This window comes from Sciurus carolinensis, chromosome 14 (genome assembly GCF_902686445.1).
Source record: "Sciurus carolinensis chromosome 14, mSciCar1.2, whole genome shotgun sequence".
Taxonomy (NCBI): Eukaryota; Metazoa; Chordata; class Mammalia; order Rodentia; family Sciuridae; genus Sciurus; species Sciurus carolinensis.
This window is the reverse complement of record NC_062226.1, coordinates 31,033,580-31,057,551: the sequence shown is the minus strand read 5'-3', so window position 1 is coordinate 31,057,551 and position 23,972 is coordinate 31,033,580. Positions and strand designations below refer to the sequence as shown.

Genomic DNA, 23,972 nt, shown 5'->3' with positions numbered 1-23,972 from the left:
ATTACTAAACCATTTTTACAGGTGGCACAAGGAGAAAGCAAAACCCCTACCATTATCATTATCATGCACTACATATGAAATAATACTTTTTATTATTTAAAGATTGACTATCAGACATCTATCTGATATAAGCTATCCTATGCCTCTTGATTTTTAATGGAGTCTTATTTTATTAATGAACCAGGACAGAAAAACCATAAAGCTATTTCCATTTTAGGAAAAATACTTAGGGCTCATCATGAAACCTAGTGCTCAATTTTTTTACTTGTTTTCCCTAGTTTTGTATTAAGATGAATATTTTCAATGGTCTAATTAGAAGTAGCATATTGAAAAAGTATTTTTTGTTTATTCATATATAGCCTGTTGGTACCAGCTGAATAACAATTTAGTCAACAACATCTTGTGATAAAATGGTAAAATGGAGACTCTCTAGTTTTTCTTTATTATCTAATTAAGTTCCTGTGTCCAGTGTGGTCAGAATATCCACTACTTTTGAGATGAAGTAACTGAAAACGAAGATGGATGTTAAAAGAGCAAAAAATATTTGCTGAGTTTTACAGTCATATCAATCTCTGCCTCCTTATAAATGCTGTCCCTGAATGTCTTGGTCTAAGAATAATTCCTTCACATACCATCATTCTGCCCATCCCTGCTCATGCATTACCTTCGGTCCCAAGCCTTTCTTAGGTATCTGTCTCTCTTCTCCTTCAAGACTATTAATAGTTGATCAGGCCAGGAGATGTCTAGGACACATATTGAAAAATTAAATACCACACTAATACATTGTTGGTGGGACTGCAGATTAGTCTAGGTATAACCACCCTGGAAAGCAGTATAGCGATTTCCTGAAAGCCTAAGAAGGGAATGACTGTATGACCCAGCTATCCCACTCCTTGGTGTTTATCCAAAAGATCTAAAATCAACATACTATAGTGATAACAGCCACATTGATGTTTATAACAGTACCACTCACAATAGCCAAATTATGGAATCACTCAGATGCCCATCAATAAATGAATACATTAAGAAATTTTGCATATATACACAATGGAATTGTACACAGCCATAAAGAATAATGAAATTATGGTATTTGCCAGTTAATGGATGGAGGAGAACATCATGCTAAGTGAAATAAGCCAGCTGGAGAAAATCAAGGGTGAAATGTTTTCTCTCATGTGGGGAAACTAAAATAAGATAAGGGAAAGAAGTCAGGGGTGGGAGGTGTAGGATACCATAAAGATAGGGAGAAGATCAATGGAGGAGAAAAAGGAGACCAGAGGGAAGGAAGAGAGATGGAAAGGATGAGGAATTGAAGAATGAATTTAACAAAATCATACTATGTGCATATATAAATATACCACAGGGAATCCTACCTTTACCTTCATGTGTAAATAGAAAGTACCAATCAAGAACAAGTAAATGAATGAGCAAAAGGAAGATCAGGAAAGGTCAGAGAATGGCAGAGGGAGGAAGTGAGGGAAAGGGGGTAGGGAACAGGGACTGAAATGGAGTAAATCAGATTTTTAAAAATGAAGTTCCAGTTTTGAAAACTGCTATTCTTAAGATAGATAACAGATTCAAAATCTTTTATCTCAATAATAGCAGTAAGATTATGCATAAATTTATTGTCCACTAGGGGTTTAGTTGAATTTCTTTCCAATTTGTCACTGTATCTTTGTGGCTCTTATGCAGTCTCACCTAGATACAATACTTGACTTGGGTCTAGTATTTAAACAAAAGACAAGGCCTTGGGTTATATGAACAAGATATATAAGCAAAAATTGACAGAATTACAGGGGAAAATGCACCTCTGCAATCATAGTACACTCCTCTCAGTAATAAGTAAGCCAACAAAATATAGTAGGATACAGACAATAAGATTGGTCTAATATGCATTATGTATAATCCTCCTCTAAACACATGAAACAAAACAAATCATGAAGCAGAGCATGAAGCAAGTCTTAAGACAGTTTAATGGCTCTTACATTTTGTAGACCACTTTCTCTTAAAAAAAAAAATACTTAAAAGGTAACAAAAATTAAATTAAACCCCAAATCACCTATCCATTGGAAAATATTAAACTCACTTCTATAGAACTCATGATTCAAAGAATAAGTTCTATGGAAAAATTTTCATTGAAAATGTTGAATATTTAAAATCGTTTATAAAGTGTGGGGTGCAGCTGAAGTTACTTTGAGATCCTTAAGTGCTTATGTTAGAAAATAGCTGAGTAAATATGAGATAATTATAAATGTTTCCATGAAGAAATGATCCTACTTTGGTTGGAAAAAAATCGGGGAAAATTTAAAGGAAGAGGGAATGGAATTTTGAGGGGTGGGCACAGCAAACTCAAGGAGATCTAAGAGAAAGGGGGTGTTGAGGTGTGCATCCGAATATGGGGCCCAGCCAGCCCAACCCTAAGGTTTTATCTGCTGTGTTTGTTCTGCAGAATCACTCCGCCTCCATGACTGAAGTCACCTGAGCTGATCGATGTGACACAAGCTGGGTTTTTTTTTTTTTTTTTTAACCACCTTCCAATTCAAAACTTCAAAACACACAGTTACTCAAGGTCAAACTGTGAAGACAAGTATTATGTTTATCTAGTTAGAGGCTAATGTTTTGTACATTTTTTGTATGACAAAGTGATGTAGCTTGCCCTGATCTCTTTTTTTTTTTTCAGCTTTAATATATTTATGCCAGAATTTTAAAACCAACAAAATTTTCTTCTTGTTCAAGTGTGCATTGAAGCATCACATTTATTCAATGGTTGATGTTGTTTTGTGATATTTGTACACAAACCTTTTTTTCTCAGTTTTATAGACACGAAATTAATATAACAATTCACTTTAACCTTTTATTACCACAGTTGCTGCCTCCTTCAGAATTTTTGAATTTTAAATGGAAGTTAAACTTTTGAGTTGCAGGAAGGACAATGTTGGTTAATGATAAATCTTAATCAATTGTGGGAAGAAAATCTTCAACAAGAACATTATGTTCTGAACTGTTAACAGGTTATTGCATCAAAAGTTAAAGTAATATATTAATGAAGTAGCTTGGTTACACTAACAATTGGCAGAGAATCTTAGATTTGGTGGGTGTTGGGTTATGATTCTTAGATAATGGCCTTGCCCACCTAAGAAATTGGAATCATATCTTTGGACAGGCAGGCAACAATGCAGCTTTTTCTCCAAAAAGCAGCCAGCACCAGCCTCCCCTGTCAACTCAATGGTTTTGTATATCATATTGTATGGACTTTATATGAAAATGAATATTTTACAGTTTGCACAGTGTTATTTTACAGAAAGGATATCAGAGCATCTACAACATAGAGCCCCAGAGCAACAGCTTCACTTTGGGCTTTTTAACTGTTCTAGGATTTTAACTGCATCCCAGTTTTCTAGCATGGTAATAACTAATGTGTCCCTCCTTTGAGAGAAGGAGCTCCTTGTCTGTACTTATCAGAATGTTTTCTTGACACTTCCATGTTGGCTCTTATTAGCATTTTTTGTACATATTTTTTTTCTAAAGAGAAGAAAAAAAACGTTATCACAAAATGTATTCTGGCTCATGTCCTTTGTTTATGTTTCACCTACTGGGCAAATATATTTGAACAATCGTCACGAAATGACCTCGACAAATGTTTATGCCTTTCATACCATGTGAAATAGGGAATGACCAAGAGGTCATTCCAGTGAGTGTGTCTACGCATGTGCATGCACATGTGCATGTGTGTTTAAGCAAAATAAAGGAATTTCTTAAATTTTTAAGATACTTGGATGCACATTTAGGATACCTAGCATGATATCCCACATGTACCTCTGAGTTGTCAAAAAACATTAGATGTTCATTTTCAGGAACAAAAGTTACATCTGCTAAAACTTTCCTGAAGCCTCCATTTCATTCTGGCCTACACACACTCTCACACACATCTTCAAGAGAAGTCTGTCTAAAGCTGCGGAGGAATATATAATGCCATAGTCATCCCAGAATCTAAACCACATCATGCTTTCACATCCATAATCTAGTTGTTTTCCAAGCAAGGAGCCCAGAGAAGCTACTAGAATCCAAAACTAGTACTACACATAAACAACAACATTATAATCCAGGTCTGCTTGACTCCAGTTTCTATTCTTTCCATTACATCAAAATGCCTTTGAACCAAGTCCACATCTTTTCACAGGTTTTTCAATGTGATATACCTACTTAGATAGTTCAGAAGATGGCTCTGGAGAGAAAAAAATCATAAGGAATCATTTGCAAGATCTGAGCTTTGCAATCTTGTATAAGCTACCTAAGAATAATATCACCCAATTTCTTTTCCTAAACATAGGTTAGTAATTTTAAAAAAAAAAGTAATGATGGCTCAATTTTATTTCATTTTTCATAAGACATTCTGAAGAATTTGGCAGACTAGGTTATTTGTGCAATACCCATTTTTTTGTCACCGTGAGAGGTCATTTAAATATTTGGTCATTGGATCATATTTCCAAGAAGAAAAGTTAACTCCACAAAATGAGTCTTATTATTCTTCTACATGTACTTCTGTGAAAGACCTATCTATAGTGTTTTAAATCCCTGGCTGCAGATTTGGTTTTCCTAGCCTTGGACTTTGCACGTTATCAGCGTGTGACTGAGCACCATGCTAATAAAACACTCCCAGGGGTTTCTGGGAATCCTCACTCCTCAGCCAGTCTGTTTTCTTCCCCTTATAACTTGGTGACCTTGGTGTTGCCTCTCTTTAGCACCAAAATCCTTGACAAGTCTTAGATTTATCTTTCTCATTCAAGTCTGCCATGTGCAATTCATTTCTTCCTGGGGACCTCTCAGGTAGATCTTCCATCAAGGACAAAGCACTGAATCCAAATAGGACAAGTAGTCACTACTGCCTAAGAGAAAATAAATTCTGCCTACTTTTCTTCCTCTTTTTCAGGAAGGCCCAAGAGGAGCCTGAGAAAGTCTAATTCCCTGTGAAAGGGAATTGAAAAGAAACAAAAGAAAGGCCAATAAAGTGTGTTCACATAAGCAGCCTCACCAGACTATGAACCCTGTAGATATCCACAACGCCTTTCATTTCCTCAGTTACATACCCAGAACAGGGTCTGACACAGAAAACACTTCATGAAAATGTTTCCAATAGATGGATGCCAGAATTCTCCTTAACTTGGTTAAAGGGAGACTGACTATGACTTATTTGGAAATAAGGAGAAAAATAATAGGGCCTGAAGGTAGCAGGAAGATGAAACACATTCATATGTAGGGATCATAATGGTGAAGAAGCTGCACTCAGCAGTTATGAACAGATGAACACCCCTTCTGGTAAATTCTAAAGATCTCTCTATTTGGTTGTGTTAGGCAGAAGGATTGTGGGTAACTACTGAATCAGAGAATGCAAACAGCCATAATCCTATACTCAGAAGGAGAGAAGTAGTTATCATTGGGACTATTTTATGAGTAGAAGAACAACAAATGACATTTTAGTTTCAAAAAACTTAGCTTGATTCATTATTATATGCAACTACCAGAACCTCAAGGGTGTTGAATATCTTGGAGGCAGATACATCAATTACCTGATTGCCCGAGCTTGTTTTAAGGAATAGGTGACATTGAAGTCATGATATAATTTCTGCTCTGCTGAATTCAATTCAAACTAAAACTAATGTCCTTTACTATCACACACTGTACTTTCATGAAAATTTTGTAATGAACACCAAAACTCTTGCTCACATCCTACCTCTTGATCTAGAATGTCTCAGGACTCATGCATTCCTTCCTAAATATTTAATGAGTATCTATTATGTGATAAGAATTGTGTTAAGAACTAGGGGTATGCAACAAAACAAATTGACCTGCTTCCTACCCTCATGAGACTGAGAGTTAAGTGCAAGAAAAGGAAGACAATCACAAGATATTTGATACATAGGGCTTTGAAGGGATACCTATTTTAGATGGGGAAGATAGGTTGGTTAACAGTAAAGTCTTCCATAAATAAGTGACATTTATGTGGGACTATTTAGAAGGAGTAGGAGATGACTAGACAGCAGGAGGGAAAGCATAATAAGCCAAGAATAGTATATACAAAGACTCTGGAGCAGGAAAGAAGAACTGAAGGCAGGTCAGTGTGACTGAAAGACAGTGAATGAATGAAGGAAAGACACTTGATAATGCTGGACACCATGTTGGAGACTTTGGACGCCTTATTATGAACTTCAGAATTTATCCTCCAGTGACAGGAACCCTTCAGTAAGCAGGAGAATGGCATAATCAGATTTGTAGTCAGATTTTAAAGAGCCCTTCTATAAATGTGTGTGGACTGGGTTGAAGAGAATTGCAAGAAGAAAGAGAGTGAGATCAATGAAGAGGTTCTTATGTGGGTTAAAACAGGATTATGACTTGGACTAGGGTGGTGATAGTAATTAAGAGAAGGTGGGTTAGAAGGATGTGAAAAACTGTTAGGATGTTGCTTCAATAGCTTGAGAATAGCCTGGGTGTGGAGGGATGGTCACTTTCAGTAATGTTTCCTCCTCAGAGGACACTTTTCCAAATCAAATTTCCCCAGCTCACAGGAGCCTGATGATGAATGAAAATTAAGAAAGAGAAATCAGGTTTGGATCTACTCCCCAGCCCACTGGTCCCATGTGAGCACCCAGGTCACTCTATACACACTCCCAATAGCAGAAACGTCTACTGGGAAAATCAGCTTTTATACTACTCAAAACTGGTGACTCTGGTCTCACCCTGGTGGGCTCGTTTTGATATCTTGTGTGTCCACATCTGTAATAGGCTATATTCTATGGCCTTTCCATGAAGCCACATAAGTCTGTGTGGACGTGGAAGGCAGGTGAGGGGCAGCTCTTTTCCTCAAAGACTTTCTTTGAGGGAAAAATGTTCTCACTTTTCCCCAATTAACCCTAATAGAACTTCCATCTATCAATTCAACTCAAATATTTTGAAACAGAAAACAGTTCTTCCTTTGGGATAACATTTAATGATACATAAAGTTATCTCTCCATTGAGTCATCCTATAAAGCAATGTTTTCTTTTAAATTGCCAGTGACGTCCTTCCACAACTGGGTAAATCTAGGCTTACTATAGTCACATTTATTTCTGTACAAAATAGTTATGTCCTCTTCTCATGCTCCATCATTATGGTCATCAGTTTCTACTTCTGTGTGGTCCATCCAGTGTAGTCAGGCATTTCTCATTTCACTGTTTGTCCATTCTATTCTTCAATAGCCATAAGGGTTTAGGGTAGAGACAAGTGGGTGCATCTCTACCCCAGCTGCCTGTGGACCCAATGAGGTCCACATCTAAGGCTCATTAACTAAACAGTACAGTTAAAATTAATTTATCCTTTGAGGGTTTGAGTTAATAATGGCAGACTTAGAAACAGATTTTCAAACATTTGTTAAAATCATGCCAAGACTAAACAGTGGAGCTGGGAACTGAGATTCCAATAAGGCCCTGCAAAGAAGAAAATGAAGATGTGTTTCATTCTGCTGACATAAAATCTGGGTGATACTGAGGTAGGCAGGTTACTGAATCTCAATAAGAGGAACTTCATGTGTTTGTTTTTTTTCTACACGGGGTGTGTTCAGGAAAGCCACAAGTGAAAGGAGGAAAAAGAAAGGATAACCTAGCTATAAAACAAGACTCAGCTTTAAGAAAATACCCAATTAGAGATCATGGAATTTAAAAATAATCTTCAAAATAAATTCAAAACCATGAGCTAAATAGTAGATAGGACATAGTTGAAGAACAAATTAATGGGCTGTACTTGAGTTCTCTAAATATGCAAGGGGAAAGTGTACAATGAAATTAAAATATGAGAAAAATATTCATGAAGGATTCATCCAGAAGCTTCAAAATCTTCATAATAGAAGTTCCAGAGGAAAGAACAACAGTAACAACAAGGAAAAAAAAAATAGAAAGCAAGAAGTGGTCAAATAATGAATAGAAGCAAATGTCCTAAAGCTGAAGATAATCAGTTCATTTGTACTGCTGCTAACAGAATACTTGAGACTGAGACTGGGATAAAAACCAGAAAATCATTTCTCACAGTTCTGAAGGAAGATGTCTAGGATAAGGCACCAGAAGACTTGGTGTCCAAGGAAACCAAAAGCTTCCCCTTAAGAGATAAATAAAATAGAGAAATATTTGGTGTTGCTGTACCAAGTACCTGAGGAAATCAATTTAAAGGAGTAAAGATTTATGTTGGCTCAAGGTTTCAGAGCATAGTCACTTGGCCACATAGCTGTAGACACATGATGGGACAGAAAATCTTAGCAGGCAGCACATGGCAGAGCAGAGCTGCTTCACCTCATGGTGGCAGAGAGAGAAAAAGGGTCAAGGGACAAGATACACCCTTCAAGGACATACTCACAGTTGCCCACCACCTCCAACCAGTCCCACCTCCCAAAATCTCTACCACCATCCAATAACACCCCAGGCTGGCAACAAACACATGGCCTTTGGGAACATGGTAGATTCAAACCATAACATTCACCAAGTCAGATGAAGAGAGAAGAGAAAGTAAATAGCAGGGTCTATGTGAAAAATCATAAAACAAAAAAAAAAAGTGTTCTAGAAAATATGAGTGAAATTCTGAAATACTACAAATGAGGAGATGTGCACCAAAAGAAATTTTAGAACCCAAATTAGTTAACATGAGAAATTTGGCTACTAAAATTAGGTTAACAAGCAAAATTAGCTTATTAATGAAAGCAATTCACCACGGTAACAGATGGAAAGAGGAAAGCATTATGAAATTAATAACGGTTAACTTCTATATGGATATAGCTGTGTGCTAGGCACTGTTCCAAAAGCCTTAACTATATTTAACTCATTTAATTTCAACAAATACTAAAAGGCACTTGATTAAATTCAATCCTACTCCTGATTAAAAGAGTAATAAATAAATGGAATAAAGAGAAGCATCATGTGTAACATTTTAAAAAATTATCTACTGGAAATCTACAGGAGGCATCATACTTGATGGTGGTTTTAGAACTTTCATATCAAATGTCAGAAACCCAACTCAAAATTGTCTAAATGGAAATTGTACTCCTGCAAGTAACAGGAATTACGGAAAATTTCAGCGAATTCATAGTGATTAGCAAGGCCTGGATCCAAGCCATCCCTAAGGAGGTGGAGGCATGTGGATAAAAACTAAGCAATTTGCAAAAGTATCACAATTTTGAAATAGCAATGCCCGCTAGTGGATACAAACTAGGATTCAATTTACAAAAATTCAAAGCACATTTAAACTTGTCAAATACGTGTGCCCTGGTCCTTTGATTTTTGTTCGATTTCCATTCAGTCGATTGAAGATGGCTGTGAATCTAGAGAAACCGGACGAATCCCCCTTCCCTGTCTCCTCCTTCTTTCCCCGCGTGCCCCATTCCAGCCTCTCCTCACCCCATCTTCACCAAGCTTTCACTTAGAGTTTGCTTCCGGTCCCACTGAAGTGTTGTCTGAAGAATTTCTGTATCTCTCCCCAGGAGTGCTCCTGGGCTGCAGCGTGGGCAACAGGATCCCCTCCCCAGAGCCCAGGGCGGGGGAGTGCTGGACTCCAGGATGCAAAGCACAAGGGAGCATAGGGCGGCTCTATGAGGTGGCCCGCCCCAGGGTATACCAGCATCTTTCCACTGCTTCTGCCGTGGCTCTTCAGCTGGTCCATGGCCTGCTCAGCACAGGCTTGGCTGTTGAGGCATTCGTCTTTCTCGCCTACGATGAAGAGGATGCACCCTTGTGCCTTTGTGCCTTTTCCACAGGAAGCACGCTCTGCTGGTTCATCTCATTCCGGGAGTCTCTGTTCCCGCTGCGGAGGCGCACAGCCCCAGAGACGTGGATCTGGATGCACTCCCAATCAAAGTGCATGGGCGTTACAAGCAAATCCCTGTATCTGAGCGGGATCTCCAAGATGGCGTTGGACCCACTGATGCAGACGGTGGCCACCACCTGCTTCAGATAGCAGGCCATGGCCAGCCCAATCTCTGCACCTTTGGACGCGGAGATCACGCCAATTCCTGGCCTTTGGATCTTAAGCACAAAACAAAAGGAAAACCCATGATGACCCATACTCAAGAAGCTGCCTGTAGGTCAATAAATCAGCATAATGAAAAGAGTCCAAAAAATGACTGAGTTCTGGCACTCAGGGCCCCCAGCTTCTGGGATGGAGAATTTTACCTGCTCACCTTCTCTAAGCTTCATGGTCTTACAAGGATGACAATTCCACCTACCTTACAGGGTTGTTATGAGGATCAAGTGAAACAATACAAATAAAGACATCAAAGGTCAAGTTCTATACATGCACTCAAGAGACCAGCAATACTGGGCCTCAGAAGAACACAGTCATTAAGCTTTTCAAAGAATCACATCCTTGTCCTCAGCTAGAACAAGATGCTTGTCAGGTTCTCTCAAATATTCTAAGTGTAATTCCCATTTAAATAGCATTTTACAGTTATTAAGTTTTCATATTTGTATTATTACATTAATTCAAGGGCTAACTCTGAAAGTATTGAAAATGTATAAATGAAAAGCTTGCTCTCTATAAACACTAAATTACCATTCCCAGTCCAATAGAAAATGATAGTGAACTGTAGAAGGGAGTCCTTAATTCTCTGGTCTATTGAAGATGCCAAGGAAAGGGAAGAAGTCTGACAGGCAAGGGAGGAAGGGAAGGATGTTCTGGACAGACAACATCAAGCACAGAAAGACCTAATTGTTTATTTTGCTCACAACAGCACACTCAGTCCCTTTCTGTCATCAGAATCACCTGAACTTTTTTTTTTAATTAGCGATCCAATTTTTCAGGTGTCTGCTTCAATAGGTCTGAGTGAGACAAGAATGTGATACTGAAAAATGTCCTCAAAGAAATCTACATTTGAGATGCATCCATGTGAAGAACAGATATGGGTGTGAGAGAGGAGGACTGTGCCTGGAGACAGGAAAGTGATTGACACACTACGGGGGTGTCATAGGTAAGCAATGGTGAGGGAAGGAACAAAGTGGCAGAGAGGATGAAAAAGTTGTGATGTATTGGGAAAGATTTAAGATAGAACCTAAAACACTCTAGAAGGGGTTGAAAATTTAGGGCAAGAGGGAGGAAACCAGATAGGCAAAAATGACACATGGATTTGTTGAGAATTTACTACATGCTAGGTCCTAGGCTAAGTACTATGCACTTATTGTCTCAATTGGTCCTTCTTATAGGAACACTGAGATTTGGGAAGTTTAAAAGATCTACCTGAGGCCACAATTGTATTTAGGGGCAGAGGAGGAAGTTCAACTACTGAATCTAAATCTGAATTGAATTTTTGCAATTGACCTTCTTCCTCAATGTCACAAATAGTTACATTTGAAATTTTTAAAAATTAACTTGAAAATATTTTATCTGGGACTTAATTCCTTTGAAGCAATTCTTTTAAGGAATCCAAGTATTCTTGGGAAAATCATACACATTTCACCAAGAATGAAGATAAAGAAGTTGACAAGGCACCAATGGAAATAGATCCTCTCTCCTTGAAACAAGTCAAGGCTCTCCAGAACTAGAGTGGAGAGAATGATAGAGTTAGGGAATCAAGCCCGCTTAATGGTTGGAACAAAGCCTTGTCATGCTGACTCTTACACTTCCTGTGTAGTTTGGGCACATTACTTAATCTAAGTATGCTTTCTCATGGGAAAAGTGAGAATGATGTCAACACAGGTGGAATATCACTTATCCAAAATGTGAGGGACCAGAAATGTTTCAAATCTGGAGTTTTTCAGACTTAGGAATACTTGCATAGATTTTATTGGTTGTGTATCCCTGATTTGAAAATCTGAAATCTGCAATGGTCCTAAATAATTTTTTGAGCATCATGTCAGTGCTCAAAAAGTTTCAAATTTCAGATTTTGGATTTTTGATTAAGAATGCTTAAGCTACAATATTTATGTCAAAAGGATATTGCAAAGGTGAAATGGGATGGTGCATATAAAGTATTTAGCATAAAAAATAGCCACTCAATGAATTTTAGCTGGTACACTACTATTTGTTCACCACTATTAGGTTGAACCATAAAAAAGAGTTGATTTCTAACATCTTTTACCTACCAAATGATGTTAATATGGTTCAATTTAAAAGAATGTCAACCCTGACACCTGAGCAGGTAATAGTTATTCCTTTTCTTTTTAGTCATTAAAGCAAATATCAGTCTCTTGGATCTTCTCAAGACAACTAAATCATAATTCAACTGACAGAAAAAGCTGGGTTACAAGACATAATATTCCAGTGCTCAGACTTGAATGTGCCTAAGAATCACCTGAAGATGCTGTTAATATGCAGATGTTGATTCAGAAATAAGGAATAAGAGTGTGCATTTCTAACAGGTGATATGGGGCCACTGGGCCACAGACCACACTTTCATTAGTACAATGATACTTGACAAAGAGTTAAAAAAAACAAAAAAAGACACTGCCTTTTCAGATTCCTTTCATAATCCTGGCTCCTGGTATTGGACGTTTACCTTAAACTTAGTTCTGTACCCCCACCTCTGAAACTAACTAACGAGCTAATTAGGCTAATCAGTTGTTGCAGCCAAGTCAGTTTTGCTGGTACTCCTGCTCTAAACTTATGCTTCAATTTGAGTACTGAAGGTCTACATTGTTCTTAGTCTCAGAGCCCTTTAGTAGGACCTACACTAACATCACCCCATGCAGAGATAATCACTGAAGTTTGAAAACATGTCAAGCTAGAGAATTTATTATTTGAGATTAGTGGCTGATAAAACATTCAAGAGCCACTTATGAATAAGTTACAAGCACTTCAAATGTAAGGAGTCTTGGCTTTTTCCACTGAAAAGAATCATAATATATCCACCATGTATTGTCTTCCATGTGCCAGTAAACACTCATTGCTAATCAACTCAACAATCCTACAAGGTCATTATTATCATTATTTAAATGTAAGCTGTGCTACACCCAAAGTCTACATAGTTTGATTTAAAAAATATCTTACATTTGTGATTTTCCCCCCCATAATTTTGTAAGATAATATGAAAAGTGCTTTAAATACCTTGGGATGAGCTAGTAGAAAGTTGGCAGCTTCTTCAAAATATTCCAAGTCCAACTCCAGCAGTTTGTCAGGCAGGTCTTCATAGGCAAAATATGCCAGTGCCAACACTGCGAAGCCATGGGTCGCCAAGAGACTGGCCCGAAATTCAACTAGCCCCCCAATGCTCCCAAACAAATCAATGATTCCTGGGAAAGGGCCTTCCCCTGAGAGCAACGAAGAAAAAATGGAATGATGAGAAAAGAGGGTCAAGCAGAACCGTGAAAGTAAAGAGTGAGCAAAATTAATTCTATCTGAAGACACATTTTTTTTTCCCCATCAACAATGTTTACTATATCACCAAAGATTCCTCTCACCTGGAGGGATAAAAAGGGCTCCTCTCACACGACCTTCTCTGATCTGCTTCCGCTGCACCCCAGGGCCCAAGAACCAGCGCTGCACCATCTGGCTGGCCCTGGGCTGAGCTGTGGTTGAATCTTGCAAGCAAACAGTCATACAGGTCCAGAGTGACCTTAAAGGGATTGTTTATCACATCCCTCTTCAGCAGCCTCCGGAAAGCCTTCTCAGGCTTCAGAGACCAGAAGAGGCCCATTGCATGGACCCCTACATAGTCACCCCCTAATGCAGGAGCCCGCTCCAGGTCTACCTCACCAGCTTCATTAGCCCTGTAGAAGGCTTTGGACCGGAATAAATTCCCCTTCTCATCCTTCAGCGTGGCCTTGAGGGTAACCATCTGGGCTGGGGGCAGGCCTGTCACTCGGATGTGCACTGGCTCATCTGCAAGGCCACTTGGCGGAGTGGCTGTCAGCTGAAACATGGGCAACTGGCAAGTGGAGACCAAGTGGAGCTTCCTGCCCTGAAGTGGGAAAGGAGACTGAGCTGGAGATGTAAGTTCCAAGGAAAGGCCCAAGGCAAGGCTGGTGTCAGGTCTGACGATATTAAAGTTAAACTCTTCTAGAGACTTGGTGCAAAATACTCAGAACTTTAGGAAAAGGAAGAGGAAAACATCCAGAGTCCTCATTTTATTCTCATTTTACAGATGAGGAAGCTGGTTAAGTAACATGCTCTGAGACTCTTAAATAGTTGCTAGAACTGGGAATTCAAGCCAGTTCTGACACCACCACCTTCTGCCTTATCCATTGTAACACAAGTAAATCTTAATTTTGTGGTTTTGAGTAAATTGAACTTTAATCCATCAGTTGAAAAAACACCTGTCCATGTGACCCGTTTCACAAGATGTTTGTTAGGATTCAAGCGGGGGAGGGTAATTTCTGCTAAAGAGCTTGGAAACAGCAAAAGCAGAAAAACAGTGCAGCTTTCCAGCCCCAAGCCTGTCTAAGGTAGTTACATAAACAAACCACCTATTATGATGGCAGTAGTGGTTTCTTTGTCTCTAATCCACACCTACTACTGTTAGATTTCCAACTTTTTTGCAGAGTCTCCATTATATGTTCTTTTTAAGGGAAAATAAAACATCATGTCCTTTGCTTTTATGCCTTTCCAATAGAGTGGTAAATGCCCGTGTTGTGTTTGGTAAAGAGATGTCAACATTCATTTGATCAGTCATTTCAAATTGTACTCCATTATAGAGAATATTTTAGTTCTTTCCTCCTTCCTTTTCTTTCTGCCTTTCATTCTTCCTCGGTTCTACCTCCCTCCCTCTCTATATATATCTTTTCACAAAGGATTTGAACTTACTTACAGATAACACATAAAGAGTAAAATAAACATAAAGTAGAACCTGGGGACATATGAACCGGAATCACAGACATCTATCAAAGAAAACTTGGATCACGAAAAGAAGAACATTTGGTAATCCCAGAGATTCAGGAAGCTGAGGCAGGCAGATCACAAGTTCATGGCCATCCTGGGCAACTTTGCAAGACCCTGTTTCAAAATTTAAAAAATAACATAAAGAGCTGGGGATGTAGCTTAGTGGTATAGCACCCCTGGGTTCAATCCTCAGTACCATTTAAAAAAAAAAAAACAGATAAGAATAAAGAGAAATGCAAGATTATAGGTTTTAGAAAACTGGAGTCTTTGAGGGAATCTTCCATGTAGTTAAGATTTTGTTGTGGGTTCTTAGCACTCAGCTAATTATTGAATGCTTGACTATTTGTCTACTAAGTTTCCTGGAGTGCCTGTTAAATATGTTTATTTATTGATCCTGATTTGCCATGAATTTCCTATAATGGCAATTATTATTTTAAATCTAAGCTTTTGCCATTTATACCAAGATAAATGTGAGAAGTTAGATGATAGTAAAACTTCCCATAAGGAGTTCTTCCAGGAGGATTATATCATTTTGACCTAAAACCATGAAACAAACCTTCTATCGGGTACAGAGTCTCTGGTCTAATGCCTAGGTCCTTGATCCATTTTGAGTTGAGTTTTGTACAGGGTGAGAGATAGGGGTTTAGTTTCATTTTGCTGCATATGGATTTCCAGTTTTCCCAGCACCATTTGTTGAAGAGGCTGTCTTGGTTGTACACGAAGTAGAGTCACACCATTTGAGTAATCATACATGTACATAGGGTAATGATGTTTGTCTCATTCTGTTATTTTTCCTTCCCACCACCACCTCCCTACCCCTCTTTTTCCTCTATACAATCTATCCTTCCTCCATTCTTGCCTCCCTCCCATTCCCCATTATGTATCATCATCCACTTAACAGAGAGATCATTCAGCCTTTGGGATTTGGGGATTGGCTTATCTCACTTAGCATGATATTCTCCAACTGCATCCATTTACCTGCAAATGCCATATTTTTATTCTTTTTATGACTGAGCAATATTCCATTGTGTGTGTATGTGTGTGTGTATATATATATATCACAGTTTCTTTATCCATTCATCAAGTGAAGGGTACCCCATTTGTGTACAATGAATCAAAATTTTTTTAAAAATGAATTTTATGTACTGCCACTCAGCTGCATGCTGATACTAATAGTTTGACAGGATAAGTAATGGAAAAGAAAAACTAAATTATAGTCCAAAAATCCATTTGTGCACAAAATGTAATGCTTTCTCTATTTTTCTAGATTCAAAGTAACTTCTGTCTTGAGCCCTTATTCCTCTGGGTGGCAGAGATGTAACCTCAAAATTTTAATTAGGGCACTTTGTTTTCCCCAAAGTCCAAGTAACTTTCCTCTGACTTCTACAGTGCTGAAAGACTTGGTGCTGGGAAGCCCTGCTCATACATCATTATGCATTTTTCTAAACATGCTTTACAATGTACACCAAATTCACATACCTATAGGGGGCCAGGCATGTGAAGTAAATCTGTACATCCCTGGCTTCCAGGGATGAATGAAATACAGGACTAATACGAACTTAAGAGTACCTTCCCAGGTTACAGGCATTTAAAATTGAATTGCATTTTAAAAAATTAGACTGCAGGATGTGTTGGTACACACCTATAGCCCAAGCTACTGAGAAGGCTGAGGCAGGAGGATTATTTGAGCCCAGAAGTTCAAGGTGAGCTTAGGCAACATAGCAATACCTTGATTTGAGAAAAAAAAAAAAAAAAAAAAAACATAAACACTAACAATAAGGTGTTAACCAAATAATACACACTTATTTGTGACTTCTGGAATGCATTTTGGCCTTTAGATTTTCTGTAACTCTAAAAACCAGGAAAATATTTTGTTTTTCTCTTTTTGACTTGCCATCTTTTTCTAAGGCAATGGACATTGACTGGCACCTATGGGTGGAGGAGCAACAACAAAAATGGAAATGCAAAAATGTAAGGGTAGGAAGTGAGGGATGAAGATCCGTCAATTAATATTTCCAGTGATTTATGCAAGTTTCCAACATCCAAAGCCCTCAAAGCTCCTTGCCTCCTCTCACCATGCTTCATCTGTGTGGCATTTTCCTGCTTTTCTCATATTCCACTTCTGTGGTCTTATTCTCAATAGGATCCCAACTTGTTCACATAAATAGGGATTAATACGCTGGTCTTTCTAACTAACCCCAAATCTATTTAATAGTGTATCCAACCATTGTATTAGAAACTCAGCATATAATATTGTAAAAATCTTCTTTGTCTTTCCCTTTTATGCTCTATCCAATAGCCACTAGCCACATGTGGCTAAATTCAATTAATTAAAAATAAATAAAATTTAAAACTTAGTTCCTCACTTATACTGACTACATTTTAAATGTTCAGTAGCTGCATATAGTTAGCATATTGAGCAGTGTGAATATAGAAGACTTCTACCATCAGTGAATGTTCTATTGGGCTACACTACTATAGATTTTAACTGCCTCAAGGGCAGAAAGTATACCTTGTTCAAGGCTGTATGTCTCCATTCCTAGGATAGTGCCCAGCACATAGTGGTCGCTAAATATTTGATTAATGAAAGAATGAGCGATACATGTAAAAGGAAAATAGAATGAAATTTCTCAGAGAGTATGAATAAGATAGGACAAAAGAATTTTTAGAAGTTTTTATAAATTCTTTTTATAAAAAGTTTTTATAAATTCTCTTTATAAAATTTGATGAAAACTGAATTTTTATAAGGACAGGAAACTGATCAACATTCAAGGGAATAGATTTTCTAAATTTTCCCACTTCTTTGCACCACTGGGCAGGACTCTGCACATGGAAGGCTGTCAACACAACAAAGAACACAAATCAGCAGAGGACAAGCAACAAGAATCTAACTGCCCCGCACAGGGTTAACCTTGAAGTAATTGGGGAAGGAGCCCTCAACAACATAGAAGCAGGCTTATTAGAAGCTGAACATAAAAGCCAGGGATTTCAGCAGGTCCCAGACCTTCAGATTCCCAAGATGCAGGGGATCAAGTCTATAACACTGGAGGAACATGACTTGTTAGGAGAAAGGTTAGTTAAGAACTATGTTATGGTTTGGATATGAGGTGTCCCCCAAAAGCTCACATGTGAGATAATGCAAGGTTAAGAGGAGAAATGATTGGTTGTAAAAGTCTTATTTCAATCAGTGTCTTAATTCCCTGATAGGGATTAACTGAGTGGTAGCTGAAGTGGTGGGGTGTGGCTGGAGGAGATTGGAATTGGGGTGTGGTTTGGGGGTATATATTTTGTATCTGGAGAGTAGAGTCTCTCTCTCTCTCTGCTTCCTGATGATTGTGAGCTGCTTCTCTCTGCCACACTCTTCCATCATAATGTTCAATTCAAACCCTGAGGAATAGAGCCGGCGTTTTGTGGACTAAGACCTCTGGAACCGTCAGCCCTCAAATAAACTCTTCCCCCTCTACAATTGTGCTTTTTAGTCACAGCAGCAGAAAAACTGACTAAAACAAACTAGGCAGCAACATGAGAAAGCAGGAACCAAAGAATTAAAGAGAACAAAAGTTCACCCATAGCAGATAAAATTACTAATCGGGAAACAGAAATTCTATACTCTTTAGCAGTCTATTGCTTTTCTTTCTTCATCACAAGAATACTATGTCATTCAGTCCAGAGAAGAATTTTGCCATGCCAGCCCATTTTTCCTACACTCATGCACAAAGCTAAGAGAAAAATTGCTTGAGTCAAGAAACAATTCTTCTATAAATTCACATTAACTGGACCTTGACTTTTGCATTCAAGGCGACCCCCTAAACGCTCACCCTGAATTCAGCTACAGAGGTATTGTAGAGCAGAATGCTTGCTGAGGGTAGACACTGACCTAAGAGCACTGGCTGTTCACCTGTTGTTTGCAAATCTATACCATTCAAAATACCCAACACCCTGTTGTTGAAAGTTGAAATTATCTCCACAGAAACCATGAACTGCACCTGTTGTCAAATAAGCAAAAGCTACCACAGGATCTTGGGGGAGTCTGCCTCTGATGTCTGCCTTTTGGTCCAGATGTTTCATAATGAAGTCTAAAATTTCATCACAAGCTTCTCCTCTCAACTCCTAGCACCACTCTCTTTTGCTTCAGTTCTTCTCTATTTCCTCTTTTAAGTCAGTAGTCTTTTAATCAGCTTCCTCTGTAGCAGCTCCTAAAATGATGGATCTCAAATAACAATCTTTGGAGTAATGTGAGTTGGTTGCAAAAGACTGACCTGAGGGACTGGTAAAAATAAATGATTCCTGGTCACCATGCCCAGAAATTCTGATCTGATAGGCCTAAGAAAAGGTACTAGAAATTTTAGAATGCACTACAATAGATTATCAAAAAGTTTGCAAACTGACATTTTAGTTTAATGCAACTCCATTAAAGAATCCAGTTGCTTTGAAAGTTATTAAGGTTTCTTGTATACTAATATTGTATGGAAGAGACTATGATGAGTTCAACAAATACCATTCTTTTCCTTCTAGGCTAAATTACATTTCCCACCTTCCTTGCAACCAGGCAGTCATGTAACTGAAAATTCTTGTATGGAAGGTGGGTGTCTTAGTCCATCTAGGCTGCTATCACAAAATACCTTAAAACGGGTAATTTACAAATAATAGAAATTTGTTTCTTACAGTCCTGGAGGCTAGGAAGTCCAAGATCAAGGTACCAGAAAATTTGATGTCTGGTAAGGACTTGCTCTCTGTTTCATAAATGGCACCATATTGCTACTCTTCACCAGGCAGAAGGGCAAAGCAGCTCCCTTCAGCCTCTTTTATGAGGCACTAATCCCATCATTCCCTTAAGAGGCTTCACCTCTCAATATCATCATCCTTCAACATATGAATTTTGAGGGGATGCCAACATTCATACCACAGAATCTTGGCCTTGTCCCCTCCAAAATTATGTTGTTCTCACATGCAAAATACATTCATTCCATTCCTGTAGCCCCAAAGTCAACTCAAAACGTCCAGCACCAACTCTAAGTCTAAAGTTTCATCTGAATTAGATAGATATAGGTCAGACTCAAAAGTGTGATTCATCCTGAAGCAAATGCCCCTTCATCATGGAGTCTCTGAAGCCAAACTAGTTATGTATTTCCAAAATATAATGATAGGACAGGCACAGGGCAGACATTTCCTCTCCAAAATGAAGTAGGAAAGAAGAGATAATAGGTTCCAACTCAACCCCAAATATAATAGGGCAAACATTACATCTTATAGCTCCAGAATAATCTTGACTCATTGTCCCAACTTCCAGACACCACCCTGAGGGCTTTGCTCAGAGCAACCCACAGAGCAACTCTTCAACATTGGGTCTTTTGACTGTGGCTCTCCCAAACTGGAGTTGCTTGTTGATAGCTTACTGTCTGGAGCCATCGGGTTGTGCCGTGCCCGTACAGCTCTGCTAGGCATCTCTCTTTATGGTAGCCACACCCTCATAGCTCCAATAGACATTGTCCTGAAAGCTGTCTGTGCTGGGTCTGCCCCTGTGGCAGATCTGCCTAGGCTGATGTTCTCTGGGGCATCCTTTGAAATCCAGGTGCAGGTGACCAGGCTGTCAAAGCTCATGCACTCCGCACCCTGGTGAAGATGGTACTGCAAGGGCATCACTAATGCTCTTCTCTTTGCTTACCAGGGGGGTGACCAAGTTATACCTGAACCCACTCAAACCACACCTGGAGCAGCTGAGTATCATCACTGTACCAGATAGAGGAAATGGAGACTTGAGATGTCCTGGTGCCAAGGTTCTAGGGATACCTGAGGCCCCTCTTTTGACATGGTTCTGTCCCCAGGCCTTAGCATTCTGGGCCTGTAATAAAGGGACAGCATTAATCCATTGTCAGGGTGGACAGCACCTGGTGTCTGCCTAACTCTGCTGTTGTGGTTTGGATGTGAGATATCCCCCAATAGCTCACATGTGAGAAAATACAAGAAGGTCTGGAGAAGGAATGACTGGGTTGTATCCTTAACCTAATCAGTGATGGGATTAACTGAGTAGTGATTGGAACCAGGTGGGGTGTGGCTAGAGAAAGTGGCTCCCTGGGGGCATGGCTATGGAGTATGTATTTTGTATTTGGAGAGTGGAGTCTCTCTCTGCTCTCTTATCATCATGTGAACTGATTCCCTCTGTCATACTCTTCCACTGTGATATTCTGCCTCACCTTGATTCCCGAGGAATGGAGCCTGCTGTCTGTGGATTGAGACCTCTGAAATAAACCTTTCCTCCTCTACAGTTGTTCTGGTCAGATCCTTTTACCACAGCAGTGAAAAAGTTGACTAAAACATATACTCATCTCCTTATCAAACAATTACTTAGCCACGCCCTTGGTGTTCTCTACTGGACTGGTTTTCCAGGCTTTACAACACAGTCACACTGAGGATTTTCCAAACCTTGAAGTTCTGCTTCTTTTCCAATTATAAATTCTACCTTCCATTCATTTTCCTCTCACCTCTTACTATAGGTAGTCAAGAAAAACAATGCCACACCCTCGACACTTTGCTTGGAGATTTCTTCCACCAAATATCTATTTACATCACTTGTAAGTTAAACTCAATTCAGCCACGTTCTTTACCATTTTAAAACATGGACTGTCTTTTTTCTAGTTTCCAAAAACATATTCCTCAATTACATATTAAAGCTCATCAGAATGATCTTTATCATCCAAACTTCCATCAACATTCTGATCATGAGCTCTAAGGTGATTTCTAACATTGAAGCAGTCCCTCCAGCTCTCCTCTTCACTGAGCCTTCACCAGAATCACCTGTAAGCCCCCTTTCATGGCATTATACCTCAAAATTATCCCAGCCTTTACCCATTACCTTGTTACAAGACTACTTACACATTTTTTAGGTATTTGTTCTAATATTGCTCCATCTCTTGGTATGAATGTCAGTCTATTCTTACTACTATAATAAAATACCTTAGAATGGGTAATTTATAAATAACAGAAATATATTGCTTACAGTTCTGGAGGTTGGGAGGTGTAAGATCAAGGTGCTGGCAGATTCAGTGACTAGTAAGTGTTCATTGATAGATGAATGAAGGGTTCATACATAGACGTACCTTGTTGCTGCATCCTCATGTGGTAGAAGAGGCAATACAGCTCCCTTCAACCTCTTTTATAAAGCATTTATCCCACTATGAGGACATGACTTAATCACCTCCCCAAATGCCCCATCTCTGAACCTCAGAGGATAGGTTTCAACATATGAATTTTAGGGAGACTCCACAGCAATAGGCATATGTAATGTATAAATCTATTCCCTATATTTGTGGAGCAAAAGTAAAAATATAGATCTACATACAGTATCATATCTATTTAGCATTAGTAAGTCAAAAGAACAAACAATTCAATAAAATATGTTCTATCTTCCTATCTGAAATACACCTTCATAATAACAAACAAGTTATTTGTAAAATTATAATATTTCTATCACTAGAAGTCTTAAAATATCAAAAATAACCCAATAGTATTATTATAGTACAAGTCTAGGTATTCTTTTGACAGGCCAGCAGTGTTTCAAATAAGTAAAAAAATATTCATAATTAATAAATTGTTACATATTCTTTCTGTAGTATCATGTTAGCAAAATCACTGATTATGTTGTTATGATCAAGATTTTCACATAATTTTTGTCCTCTTGACAGTAATTTTTAAGCAGACACCTTTCTGTGGTTTGAGTTATTCATTTTAATGTGAAGCAATTTTGCTTTGGAGAGGATGAAGAAATTGAAATAACCAATAAATGTATTTCTTTTTCCTTTTTTTTTTTTGAGTACCAGGGATTGAACCCAAGGGCACTTAACCACTGAGCCACATCCCCAGCCCTTTTTTGTATTTTATTTAGAGACAGGATCTTGCTAAATTGCTTAGGGCCTCACTAAATTGCTGAGGCTGGCTTTGAACTCGAAATCTTCCTGCCTCAGGCTCCCGAGCCTGGGATTACAGGCATGCACCATGGTGCCCGGTCCATTTCTTAAAGTAATACTTACATTCAGTAGTAAGTCATAAATTTATGAAATAGTTTGTGATAAATGATCATTGCAGAAATTATTTAATTTCATCATATAAACTGCTATCAATAACATTGCGGTTTCACTCTCAAAGCGATATCATCAACACGCTTATGTAAAGAATTGGCATCACAGTTCACACCTATTTATCTGAACATACAAACACACAAATTTAAGATTCGTGTAAGCCAATTGCAAATGTTATAACTTTGACTGCCAATTGCAACTGTTATAACTATGAATCCCTCTATGTAATACTGCTAGGATTCCAAATTTGAATAATAAAAAAACATGTACACTGTACACTATTGGGAACAACATTTTGTTAATCCAAGAATCTGTTGCATTTATTAATTCTAGTGATGCTGAAAAAGCATGTGAAAAAAATCCAAAACATTTTCGGTTTTAAAAAAATTCTATAAAATGTATGCTAGGGATTGATGGGTAGACATTCTTCCTAAAACCCACAACAGGAAATGAGAAAACTCTACACATTATGGAAATTATTACATAACATAGTAGTGGAGGTTATAAGCCATTACAACTGCATGATTATCATAATCAGTGTGAGGTTTTCTGATAGACCATATAGGTGAAATCTGACCACTTCTTTGAATGGGAGAGGAGGGAGCTATTTGTTTTCTTTCAACCAAATGGGATTATTTTATTCTAAACAAAGGAAGTATCAGAAAGCATACAGAAGGAAAAGAGTTTAGGCAGACACAACTAAAGTATCCTCATTTTACTTCTGTTATTCTAATTCCTCATTGGCTATGCATCATACCTACACAATCATCTCAAATACATTTCTACTGGTTCATCTTTACCTTGATTAGCCACCAATCACTGTTTATCCACTGTAATTAGGTATATTAGGAATAGTTGGACTATGATAGTTTTCCCTTTAGAGAACACACAGCAAATTTGACCCTGGACAAGGTCATTTGGATTGCTCTATACCCAGGGTCATCCAATTTCACCCTGTGAGCCATATTTGGCCTATAGCCTATTTGTGTGCTGCTACTGGGTTTAAGAATGTTTTTTGCATTTATAAGTGCTTAGAGAAAGAATACAAAGAAAATTGTTGCTTTGCAATATGTAAA

At 38.4% G+C, this 23,972-nt stretch overlaps 2 protein-coding genes across 2 annotated transcripts in view; one reads left to right on the top strand and one right to left on the bottom strand.

Moving 5' to 3' along the window:
• The window catches only part of Plppr1 (phospholipid phosphatase related 1), a 157,808-nt gene extending 155,243 nt beyond the window's left edge, over positions 1 to 2,565 (top strand). The window contains exon 7 of the mRNA XM_047525471.1: positions 2,450 to 2,565. Coding sequence (XP_047381427.1) covers positions 2,450 to 2,482 — 33 coding nt within the window. The 3' untranslated portion in view covers positions 2,483 to 2,565. The remainder of the gene's footprint in view (positions 1 to 2,449) is intronic.
• On the bottom strand, positions 2,504 to 14,172 carry LOC124964800 (acyl-coenzyme A amino acid N-acyltransferase 2-like). Its single transcript, XM_047525470.1, is given in 5 exon segments — positions 2,504 to 9,760; positions 9,763 to 10,038; positions 13,052 to 13,254; positions 13,405 to 13,538; positions 13,540 to 14,172. Coding segments are annotated over 5 exon segments (1,263 nt in total). The 5' UTR covers positions 13,866 to 14,172; the 3' UTR covers positions 2,504 to 9,436.
• Positions 14,173 to 23,972: the final 9,800 nt, after the last annotated feature.